Raw genomic sequence first — 13,333 nt, forward strand, 5'->3', positions numbered from 1 at the left:
TGTACATCAAGCCTCTCGGGCAATCACCAATTTAATATGGACTATTTCGTTACGTAACTTCCTATAGTTACAAAACTGACTGAATGGTAACTCAGTTTTACTAATTACATCAATACATTTAATGATAATTTGTTGTCATTTCTAACAATCTCCACCTTGAAAACAATTTTCCTAATCCCTTTCCCATGCCCAATCATCATCTCTTCTGCAATCCAAGAGAAGTTAAACACCATTGCAACTTTAGCTAAACACCATTGCAACTTCTATACTAAAACTGGCTTCGTGAACATGTCTGCATGATTCTCCTATGTATGGACCTTCTTGAGAGCTACTTTGCCGCCATCGATCACATGTCTTACAAAATGGTACCTTACATCAATGTGCTTAGTCTTGTTGTGATAAGTTGGATTTGTAGCCAAATGAATAGCACTCTGACTGTCACATAATACATTCACTTTCTCTTGTTTCCTTACAATCTCATCAAGTATACCTCTCAACCAAATTGCCTCTTTATAGGCATTTGAAGTAGCTATATACTCTGCTCACCAGTGGACAAAGCATCTGTTTCTTGAAACTATGACATCTCACTAATTTCTCCACCTGCAAGAGTAAAGACATATCATGTAGTAGATATCCTCTTGCCCAAATCACATGCATAATCAACATCCACATATCCGCAGAATAAACCGTCACTACCATTAAAGATGATACAATGGTCACTTGTGCCTCTTAAATATCAAAACACCCTTTTCATTACTCGCCAATGTTCTTCTCTTGGATTTTCCATAACCTACTGACAACTCCAACTGCATGTGAAATGTCAGGTCTTGTAAATACCATCACATACATTAAGTTTCCTACCACATTTTCATATGCCACATGAGACATATACTTCTTTTCTTCATTAGTTCTAGGATTCAAACCTGAAGAAAGCTTAAAATGGGAAGCTAAAGTAACAACAATAGGTTTCGGATTTTGTCCATACTGAACTTTGCAAGTAATTTCTCCACATACTTCTTTTGTGAAATAGAGCTTCCCATTTTTCTATCTCTGTGTATCTCCATGCCCAAGATATGTTTTTTAGCTCCAAGATCCTTCATATCAAATGTCCTAGAAAGATGAGCCTTTAGCCTATTGATCTCTTCCATACTTTTACTTGCAATAAGCATATCGTCAACATACAATACCAAGATAATGAATATGCCATTGAAACTCTTAAAGTACACACAATGATCATACTCACTTCTAGTGAATTTTTGGCTCACCATGAAGGAGTAAAACTTCTTGTACCATTGTTTGGGAGGCTTCCTCAGGCCATACAATGATTTTCTGATCTTGCAAACTAATCTTTTGTTGTGACCTTGCACCAAAACCTTCTAGTTGTTCTATATAAATCTCTTCATCCAAATATCCATCAAGAAAATTTGTTTTAACATCTAACTGTTCTAACTCAAGGTCAAGTAATGCAATTAGTGCTAACATAGTTTGAATAGAAACACGTTTTATGAGTGGTGAAAATGTCTCATGAAAGTCAATACCTTCAACTTGAGAATACCCTTTGCTACCAGCCTCGCCTTATACCTTTTGATACTTCCATCAACATTTCGCTTTAATTTGAAGACCCATTTGCATCCGATAACACTTTTCCCTTCAGGAAGTTCTACAAGATTCCATGTTTTGTTCTTGGCTAAGGAATCCATTTCTTCGTCCATAGCCTTTTTCCATTTTTCACTATCCGCATCATCCATTACTTCCTCATAACAAGAAGGCTCCCCATCTCCAGTAATCAATGCAATAGATGAAGACAAATCTTCATACCTTTTGGGTGTTTTTCTTTCCCTTGTAGACCTCAGGTGATAGATAATAAGGGAGCTACCTTTTGTGTTAAGCCGTAGTGAAAATAAGGGAGTCAGAATGAGCCTCTATGTATTGACATCCCTGGAGTAAAGGAAAGTGACCCTGTCTGGAGGCCGCATTCTTGGAGGAGTTGTTTCTATAGCCTAAATAATAGGTTAAGAAGTCACATATCTGGAAGAATGACGTTGAGAAGGTGCTGACTGAAAATAAAGGAAATTCGTTGCTTCCGCCGCTAATTGAAAAATGCAAAATTGATTGCAAAATGAAATAGGCTGCTAATGATTGGTGAAAGAAAAGGGTGTATTTTTTTGTGCAGAGAAAAAAGAGAAATTGATTGTTGGGGTTTAGAGATGACACGAGCACACCATTGTTGACTGTGCTTTGTTGAGCCGCCAAGGAGTGACCTGTAGAAGCTGTCAGAGGACCTGCCAGGAGCCACAAAGATTATCTGCACAACAAATTGAAAACCAAGCTACTGGGTACTATATATATATATAGATATTAGGTGCAAATTTGGAGAATTCGCTGTTGGATCTTTTTTTTTTCAAATTGGGCTTCTGAAGATTCGATTCATTTATAAGGGAAAAGTTTGCATTTACATTTTATTTTTTTTGTTTGGATTTTGAGAAGAAGATTTTAAAACCCTAGTTGAAAGGAGAAAGGAAACCCTAGTAGCAATTTTGAAGCATAAAAACTGGTAGCTTGTTGACTTTAATGTAAAAATACATGAGGTATTTAATATAATAATTTATTAATATATATAAAATTGTACAAGTGATGAATGTTACAATGAGGACCCGCATTTATATACCTAAGCAGGTGTCCTTTCGTGACTGGGCATGTCTTTTAGACATGCCTTTTCACTTAACTTAATGACTATTTAACATAATTGATATTTGATTATTTAATATTTATATTTATTTATTTAATTTAATTGTTATGAATTATATTCATAACATAGCCCTTTCCTTCGGAAGCTTTGTCCTCAAAGCTATATTGCTGGCAATTGTCCTTGCAGTTGTCGTCTTAGCATATGGAAACTCGCCGTCACTGGTGGCTCAACTTCTATAATTCGCTAGTAACTCTATTTTGAGTCTAGGGTTATCTCTACTCTTGAACCAAGGTTTATGTCTATATTTTTTGTTTCTTATTTTTCAACAATAAGTTAATTTTTTTTTTTAGTAACTCAATTTTTTTTAATAATAATAATTTTAGTATAGTTTTTTTTAAAATAACAATATATATATATATATATATAAAATAATAATAATAATTATTATTAATTTTTTAAAATAATAATAATAATAATATTTTTTTTTATATTATATAATTATAATTTATATATGTTATATAATTATACTTTATATATATTATATAATTATAGTTATTTAAAACTTATATACGTTATAATTATGTTACAACCCCACCATGACAGAACAATGACAATGGCCGATGGAACAGTGATGACGGAACAGTCATGACACATCAGGTCTTGATGACAAAGGATCAACTTGTAAAATGGGAATCCCAGTTGCATGAACCTGAATGACGCCGACAGATGTTGACAGCAGCACAACTGTTCCATGCCAGAACTCGCAGACGCATGATTATTTGAGATTTTGAAAAATCTCAGGATGACACACATAGTGCCTCTCTGGACTCTCAAACTCTTGATAGCCTTTTTCCTAGCCTCCCACACTTCACGTTGCTTCTTTTTTTCTTCCGTTACCCGCTCAATAACAAATTTCTTGAAGTCCTCTTTACTGTCTTCTATTAAAACTTCTTCTTGAACTAAATTGTCTATAAATTCCTCAACATCATCGAGATCCCAATCAAAATCACACACAACCGGAGGCTCTTTGGGGTACATGATTTGTACAACTGTGTCTTGCTCTATCTCATCCTCTTTGAAAGGTTGATAGAAGTAAGGTAAGCAATATTCATATTTCTTGATACGCTCTTGTTTCAATTGATTCAATGAAGCTCTACGTTGCATACATTGCAAGGTATAAATTCGAGTCTTCAAATGCTCAACTTGAAGAGGCCTATCATAGAATGGTACGTAAGGAACCCAATCCATCTTCATTTCCTTCATTGGCACTATAGTTTCACCCTCCATTTGAACAGACTTGATGCCAGTCTTATCAGACGGAGGAAATGATGAAACAACCACCACAGTGACTGGTATGTGGACCACTTTTAATTGGTTTTCAAAAGGTACAAGTTGAGGTTCTGTACAGCCAAAAAGATAAACATTCTTCCCATAAAGTAGCCCACCTTCTTCAAGAGCATTCTCCAAGTTTGAAAAATCCCACTGGATCTTGTAAAGAGTATCCAGCTTATCCCACTCAGTGCCAACGGGAAATGCAGCTTGCCACAACTCATCCATATTTCTCCTGTGAGGGATAATCTCAGGCGGCGTAGCAGCAAACTGGACTTTTTTCAGGACCGTGAGCTGAGAAGCGAGGCGCGGGTTGTGGCCAATCTTATCCCCGTATTCCTCATTCACATCAAGATCAACTTTATCTAAATCTTCATCTTGATTTGTATAAGCTTCATCGGGATCATCATCTAGATCTGCATTAGCTTCATCTTCAACATTATAATTATCTAATGCTTCACCTTGTTTTGTTCCTTCACTGTCACTATCGTCTTCCTTTGCATAACTTTTCTTTAGACATGTTGAAAATTCTGCACATGATTTTTCTAATCGCTGAAATGCTTCTTGAATTTTAGTAAATTGTTCAACGCATTCAGGATGTGAACGTAATGGCACATTATGCAGCGAACAATGCTCAAAGACTTGCATCATTATATTGTGTGCCATGGCTCTGATACCACTGAAACATAAAAACTGCTACTGAAGCAAGAAAACTGATAGCTTGGAGACTTGAATGTAAAATACATGAGGTATTTAATATAATAATTTATTAATATATATAAAATTGTACAAGTGATAAATGTTACAATGAGGACCCACATTTATATACCTAAGCAGGTGTCCTTTCGTGACTAGGCATGTCTTTTAGACATGCCTTTTTCACTTAACTTAATGACTATTTAACATAATCGATATTTGATTATCTAATATTTTTATTTATTTATTTAATTTAATTGTTATGAATTATATTCATAACAATTTTTTCTTTGAAAGAGCCCGTGTAGGAAGAAATGGCTAAAATGACTAATGCTAAGTTTGAGGTGGATAATTTCACTGGTAAGAACAATTTTACATTGTGGAAACTGAAGGTACGATATTTTTTGGTGCAAAAGAGGTTGCACAAAGAATTAGATGGGGTTAGAAAGAAACCTGCTAGCATGACAGATTTGGATTGGGAGGACTTTGATGCCCGAGCTCTCAGTACCATTTGGTTGTGCCTAGAAAATGAAGTTCTCTTCAACATTTTTGAAGAAACCTCAGTAGCAGGTTTGTGGGTAAAATTGGAAACATTGTATATGACCAAATCTTTAACCAACATAATTTATTTGAAGAGGCAGTTGTATAGCCTCCAGATGAAGGAGGGTACTAAAATAGCAGAACACTTAAATGTATTTAATACACTTATTTTCCAGTTGTCAGATATGAATGTTAAGTTTGAAGAAGAAGATAAAGCTATTACCTTGTTATGTTCCTTTCTCGAGTCTTGGGATCACTTTGTGACTTCTATCAGTTTGAGCACAACTGAATCTTTGGAATTTGATTATGTTGTGGGAGCTCTGTTATTTGAAGAAGTACAGAGGAAGTCTAGCATTGAAACTTCTGCACCAGAAGCCATGGTAGCCAAAGGCCGATCCAAGGAAAGAGGGGAGAAAGCAAGAAGTTCTTCCAGATCAAAATCAAAAGGCAAGAAGTGTAAATTCAAATGCTGGTATTGTAACAAAATAGGGAATCTCAAGAAATACTGTTGGAAAATAAAGGAGTTTGTTGAAAACCCAAAGAAGGAAGAAAATCAAGTTGAGTTAGGTATGATTGATAATTTTTTATATGCTGAATTAGGTCTGGTAAATGAATTTTTTCTTGTTTGCAATGTTTCTTGGAATTATGAAAATTGGTTGTTAGATTTTGGTGCTTCTCATCACATGAGTCCGCATAGAAATTGGTTCACTTCATATCAAGTTGTGAATGGTAGTTTTGTGTTTATGGGTAATAATGTATCTTTTCAAACTGTTGGGATAAGAAATATCATAATTAAAATGTATGATGATACAGTTAGAACATTGATTGATGTTAGACATGTACATGAGTTGAGAAATAATTTGATTTCTTTGGGAGTATTGGACTTGGAAGGTTACAAGTTTACAAGTCAAAATGGAGTGCTGAAAGTTTCAAAGGGCGCTATGGTTGTTATGAAGGTAGAGAAGATCAGAAATCTTTACATAATCAAAGGAAGTACTCAGGTCAGTGAGGTAGCGACTGTATTTGAGAAGGAAAAAGAAGATACTTGCCTATGGAATCAACGATTGGGTCACATGAGCGAGAAGGGCCTCCAGGTACTGATGAATCAAAAATTACTTCCTAATTTGAAATCCTTGATTTTGGATTTTTGCAAACATTGTGTATATGGAAAAAGATGTAAATGAAAATTTAAAATTGGAAGTCATAATAGTAAAGGAATTTTGGACTATATTCATTCTGATCTTTGGGGACCATCTCCTACTATATCTTATGGAGGTGCATTATAATTCTTACCATTTATTGATGATTACTCCAAGAAATTCTGGGTCTATATGTTGAGAAAAAAAGATGATGTATTTAATGTTTTTAAACAATTTAAATCTATGGTGGAAAAGAAAACAAGAAAATAAATTAAATGTTTAAGAACTAACAATGGCGGTGAATTTACTTCCTTAGAATTTGAACAATATTGCAAGGATGAAGGGATTGTTAGACATAAAACTATTGTCTATACTCCTCAACAAAATGACATTGTTGAATGTATGAATCATACTCTTATGGAAAGAGACAAAAGCATGATCAACAATGCTAACCTGCAAGAGTTGTGGGTAGAAGCAATATCTACTGCTTTTTATTTAGTAAACATATCACCTTCAGTTTCCATTAATTGTAAAATTCCTAATGAAGTTTGCTTGGGTTAGTCTTGTGATTATTCACATTTAAGAATTTTTGGTTGTGATGCCTATGCTCTTATTCCAAAGAATCAGTGTTCAAAGTTAGACCCAAAAGAAAAATGTTATGTCTTTGTTGGGTATGACTATGTGGTGAAAGGATATAGGTTGTGGGATTCTTCTTCACGTAAGATAGTCATTAGTAGAGATATAACATTTGATGAATCTTCTCTTCTAAAATCTGATGTTGGAAAAATTGAATAGGGACATGTATTGTCAAATCATCAAATTCAGTTGGAGACTCTGCATTTTTCGGAAAGTCAAAAAGAAGAAGAGACTTATGAAGAGAAAGAAGATGCAAAGGAAATTGTAGAAGTTTAGGAACTAGTTCATCAACCAGTCGCTCATTTTGGTTCCCTTATTTTTACTACGGCTTAACAAAAAAGACAACTCCCTTATTATCTGTTGCCATAAAATTTCTCTTATTTTTGACCCCTACTGTTCAACTCTTTTTCTGGGATGGAATATAGACTCCCCAACTTGACTTCATGGCTCTTCTCTATGGTTACACGTCAGATAGACTCCCCAACTTGACTCATGGCTATGCTTTGTGGCTGCACATAATTAGTGGCTCTGTAATTATGTCAACGACTCTAATTTGACTTTAAATGGATTCAACAGACCTTCTGTAGTGGGTGGTAAGTATACATACTTACAATCTTTAATTACTTGATGACCCTCACAACCAATCTCTGATACCACTTGTTTTTATTTGAGCCTGTTAACATTCAAATAAGAAAGAAATGCACAAAATATAGAAACAAAATCACACAATAAGAAATACAAAGAATTTACATGGTAAAACCCTTACAGTGTGTCAAGGAAACCTCCACAGGGTAAGGGATTGGAATTCTTATTACTCCAGGTCAAAAAATGACTCTCCAATGTACATCAAGCCTCTTGGGAAATCACCGATTTAATGTGGACTATTTCGTTACATAACTTCCTATAGTTACAAAACTGATTGGACGATATCTCAGTTTTACTAATTACATGAATACACTTAATGATAATTTGTTGTCATTTCTAATAATTTTCAATGCGGGTAGAATTGTTTCAATGTGAAACAAGGTAGCTCTAGTGTGCTTGATAAAGTTAATGAACAAGTTTCATGGGCTTTGCATGTTGGGTGTGGAGCCTGATTATCTTGTTTATTTAGAGGTATCACCACATTGGACTCCATTTCGTAATGGGGTGGAAACACCACCCATTTAATCGCCATAAAGGGTGGGGCGGGGGGGGGGGGGGGGGGGGGGGGTGCGCGATGACAATCTTATGACCCCCCCAGCAGGGGTTCAGGGGCAACGCCCCCAAAGCTAAAAATAGATGTACAATTTCCTTGTAAGATATTGTAATTTCATAGTCAATCTGATCCGTTTATTAGGCATATGATTTAACGATAGAAGTTATGTTTAATTTATGTTTTCTTCCCTAGAAGGAAACCCCTTGTTATACATGAGGGAATTTTATTGCGGATGTGTATACCCGTATTCTGAGTGGGAAAGAGAGATGAGACTGTGTGAGACTGAAGGGTAAATTACAACGGATATGTTGTAGGTTGTATTTGTTCATTTGCTAGATAATATAAAGTAAGGAGTGGTTGTTTCTCCATGGACATAGTCCAAATTGGGTGAACCATGTATATCTGTGTCTCTATTATTCTATGTGTTTTCTGTGTTTGTGTTTCTGCAATATTTTATGTGTTCCATTTCTCTGCAATATATAATTTTCTAACATTGCAATGCGTGTAAGGCAATCAAATATGCATGCTTTCCTAGAAAAAATAGGATGTATTATTTCACAAGAGATTGTAAGGAATGTAAGGATATTAATGCTCGCCTTGCAATATATATTCACAAATGATATTTTACATGTACATTAGGAGCGAGCACAACCATTTTATAGTTCTTATTAGTTATTTGAATCATCCCCTCTTCCAAGTGTTACTAGAGAAAACAAAGGAAGAGTATGGATACCATCATTAGATAGGACTTGCCATTCAATGTGAGATAATTGATTTTGAATACATAACATATGTTGTGAAAAAGAAGGATTTCACATTAAAAGTTTGAATACTAATTTTTGGCATCACTTTCTTAAACTGCAATGGATGGTAAAAATTGACTTCAGAGGATAATAGAGCTTCATTTCTTTTGGCTATCTAATTGTCAACTGAGATAGATGCCAGGTAAAAGTTCAGTTTGAAAAACCCATTGAATGATTTTGTATTATGATATCTCCCCTTGTAATGATCACCTCTAATCAACTCGACCAACATGGTTTTCCCCTAGCAATCACCATGATAAAATCTGATTGAATTGTGAAAATTGTGATACAAATATCATGTCAGCATTATGATTTTGACCGCATTGTAACCAAAATAAATAAACACTAATTGAATTATGCACAAAATACAGGTGTAGTGCATTTAGGCTGTTATATTTTAAGAGCGTAAATTGGATACAATTTATATGAGGGTGGGATTACATGGCATCTTACCAACATGACAGAGCTTGAGAATTTGGATCAACACGACCTCGGGTTTTATTTCCCTACAGTTCTCTAAGCTCAAAAATTTGAAACGTTTGAGCCTATGTATAAGAATACAAATGACAATATGCTTAAGGCCCCCATGCTTCTTTTAATTCACACCTCCACACATATGAACATTGTGTAGAGTCTTTCAAAGTGCAGAGGTGTGAAGTAAGAACCATCACAATGAAAGCCTCCACACCTCCGCACAATGAAAGCCTCAAAACAATAGTTATATGTGCGAAGGTGTGAATTGAAAGAAAATGGAAGGATAACGCTATTATGGTACCTTACTCTTCCCGAGCTGTGAAATTCCATGCAAGGAACTTCAAACAAATTATCGACCATTACACCTTTGTCTCCAAGAGTTATACGATTTTTTAGCTGACGTAACTCATCAATTTTGACCATTTGGAGCTTCTACCAAATCTCTGATATTTGTGTATATTGGAAATTAAGGTTTCATTGAATGGTTTGCACAAAACAAAGGCTTCATGTTTGCCATTGCTCCATAGTTGAAGGCCCTACTTGTTTTCATTGAGATATGTGGGATAATCTATTAACACATAACCTTTTGGAGGCTGCTTGATTTGAAAATTTAGGCATAAGAATTTGGAAATTGTGATTTGTTGTAATTGTGCTCATATGGTTTTCTAATTGTTCTTTCCAACATCACTTCTATGATCATTCATTTTCATTTGGAAGCTAGAAAGTTTCCTACAACAATTCAAGTACCCACAAGTTTCTTAGTTCTGCACAGGCTTTTGCCGATTTTCCCACATTAATTATAGATCTCAAGAAAAATTTGTCATTGTATTTGGAGGATCTTATGGAGGAAGTAAGTTGAAATATATTGTACAATTGTGATCCTGATGTTTATACCTACAAGTACTAATGATCTAATCACAATTACAATTAGAAATTTAATGGAGGACGAGACATGTATGTAATTTGTAGTGTTAGCTGTTTGGTTTCAATTGAATTACTTGCACATTGCAATCGACGAAGTCTCATCCTCAATACTTATTTTTTATTTTGATAACATAATGCCTTTGGCAAGTTTCGACAACACTGTATATCAAGACTTCAGGGTATAATTTTCCAACAAATGTTGTTTGAATGGGGTTTTAAAATTTATTTTTATTGTGGTACATTCATTCTAAATTTGCATGGCAGAGTGAAAGTGAGAATTTCTTCCAAGTGATCAAAGGTTCCTGGAATGTGATAGATAACATGACATCATCTCCTGAAGGCCTAAAATATCTAGGAAAGGCTCTCAGAATATGTGCATAACGACACTGAATCTCTATGAAATGTGTGCCTTTGTTATATGGATCACAATACATATTTCATGTATTGTGCTGCATGTTTTAACTGATTTCTTACACTCCTTTAATAACTAGTTGTTGGAACTTAACACATATCATATTATAAAACGAAAAAGCAATTATATAAAACTAGTAATTTGTATTTCATAGTTTTTGTACAGTGGTAAGCAACCATTGGTCATGATTAGAAGGCATCACCAAGATTTTTTACTGCAATGTAAGAGGAATTCTCCAACTGAAACAAATAGATGGATATTTTGCTGGTTGTAAGCAGACAAGATGATGAAATTACAAACCTAAAATGTTAATATATTGTGTGGAGTGAGGAGGTGCGATGGAGCTCCAAGAGTGGGGGCTCTTCCGCACTTCGCACAATGAATCGACATTATGCCCCCCAACCCCCCTAGATGAATCAATGTTATGCCCCCCAAACCCCTTGCCTACATAAGGTACCTACAACCCAACCCCCCCGCCTAGGTAAGGTACCTGCAACATTGGACAAAGTAGTAGAAGGCATAACAATGTTGGTGTCAAAGCACTCACCGATGGAATGACCACTCAAAAAATTAGTTTTTTTTTTAATTAATTATTTGTCATGCGCTTACAAATATTGAAAATAAAATTCCCTCCACCAAGGGAATTACGTCCCATCAGAGCTCGCTCAACGAATTGAAAATTACAAATAAGATTTCCAAAAAATTAGAAAATTATTTTTGAATTTACGATAAAATAGAACCATTCAACATTTTCCTAAAACTTTGGTTAAAATTGCAAAAACACAGCAAAATAATGCAAAGTCAACGCACTAATGCACTTGACCGGGAGGCCAATGCTATAGTCCTTGGCGAGGAAGAACCAACAAATATTTACTTTTAATTATGAATTTATCATAGAAATTTAAAAAATGATTATCGCTTTTTTTAATATGAAATAACTAATACATCACACCTCAATAAATTGAATTGTTTTTTATGATCTATAAATTGGTATTAAGATAGATTTGCATTGATCTTAATGATACTGTCATATTATATCTATACATTTACTTTAATAAAAATTAAATAATATTCATATATTTCAAATATTTTAGGATGCATTATTCTTTCGTTTAACTATTTTTTAAATATTTATTCTATTATGAAATGTTTTATATAATATATACAAGAATTTGGGTTATTTTGGTTTGAATATTTAAAGAATTGGATGAAATGGGAGCTTTTAAATAATCAAAAGGTCGTTCTCTGGGGAGAGTTTTAACCCAGATGGTGGAAATCCTAGTCGATTACTGTCCTGACCCATTTGAATTATGTTAAATATGGTCAGAGTTAATTGGCAGGGATTCTATTGATGGTGGGGTGGAGTTTGTTGTCGAGGGCATAGGATTAGGCTTTGGAGCATGTGGTGATGGTTTTAGTTGTTCTATCTTTGACACATACGATCTCTCTTAGCTCAAGGTAGGTTTGATGTCTTTTTTATTTTCATAAGAACCATGTCTTTCCCCTACAATATTTCCCCTTGACACAACCATAATGTCCTGTCCAAATTATTTTAAGGATGGGTTCATTGGTTTTCTTCAATTAAGCAGCTGGTGATCTTGGGGGTATTGTAGACTTGTAGGTCACAATTGTTTTTCGATGATGTTCTAGAGGTTTCAAAACTAGAATAGGGCTCAAAAAATAGTGGGGTTGTAACACACCTCCTCTTCGTTCCCACCACAAGTAGGTTTGAAGGAGGTGGTTAATATGCTGACCCGAGATCCAAGGTAGCTTTATGGAAATGGGGTCTAAATTTTTTAATATTTTCAACTTCAATAAAGCTTCGTAGAGATGATTTCATCTCTCCATCAAATGTGGGTGGTTTGGCCCTCTTAAATTCTTGTGGCATATAGTCCCTTTCTCTCTCCCTCTGATGGTGATGGTGAGAATGGTGATGATAATACCTCTAGGTAGAATAACTAGAATGTCTACCAGAGTGATTCCCATGAGTGTTATATTTTCTCTCTGGGCTAATCAATGGTGCATTCCCTCTCACAGTGTCTTCACTTTCCTTTATGTGCCTTTTCTTGGACCTGTTACTATCTTACCCATTTATTCTCTTGTTTTGATTCCAAGGGACTCTGTCTGTCTCTGTGACTAGCCCCAAACGTATGTTGCCTATGCCTCTGCAAGTCTGAGAGGGTTTGCAGTATGACTGCATTTATCTCAAATGGATTTTCCTATTCCATCACCAAACTTTCATTATCTACTATGCAACTGCTAATCTCGGCCCTTAGGTTGCTCAAGGTATGCATTAAGTCAGGAGAGTCTACCCCTCTCCCTTGGCCAACTTATCTTTCTTCTTCATTTTTCCTTACTTCCACATGTCTATGTTGTGATTGATCAAAGCTATATTCTACCATCATTTTGTTCATTTCATGGCCTTATAAATTTATGTGGTACCATTCTCTATTGTTATGGGTGATCTTCATCTTATATTATGTGTTGTCACAC

At 35.0% G+C, this 13,333-nt stretch overlaps 1 protein-coding gene across 1 annotated transcript; it reads right to left on the reverse strand.

Moving 5' to 3' along the window:
• Nucleotides 1-3,241: 3,241 nt before the first annotated feature.
• LOC149258513 (uncharacterized) lies at nucleotides 3,242-4,684 on the reverse strand. Its single transcript, XM_089420704.1, has one exon. The coding sequence runs from the start codon at nucleotides 4,682-4,684 to the stop codon at nucleotides 3,242-3,244; it is 1,443 nt and encodes a 480-aa protein (XP_089276830.1).
• Nucleotides 4,685-13,333: the final 8,649 nt, after the last annotated feature.

Source organism: Pinus tabuliformis, chromosome 6 (genome assembly GCF_031772625.1).
Source record: "Pinus tabuliformis cultivar Carrire ecotype Pingquan chromosome 6, CPIR1, whole genome shotgun sequence".
NCBI lineage: Eukaryota > Viridiplantae > Streptophyta > Pinopsida > Pinales > Pinaceae > Pinus > Pinus tabuliformis.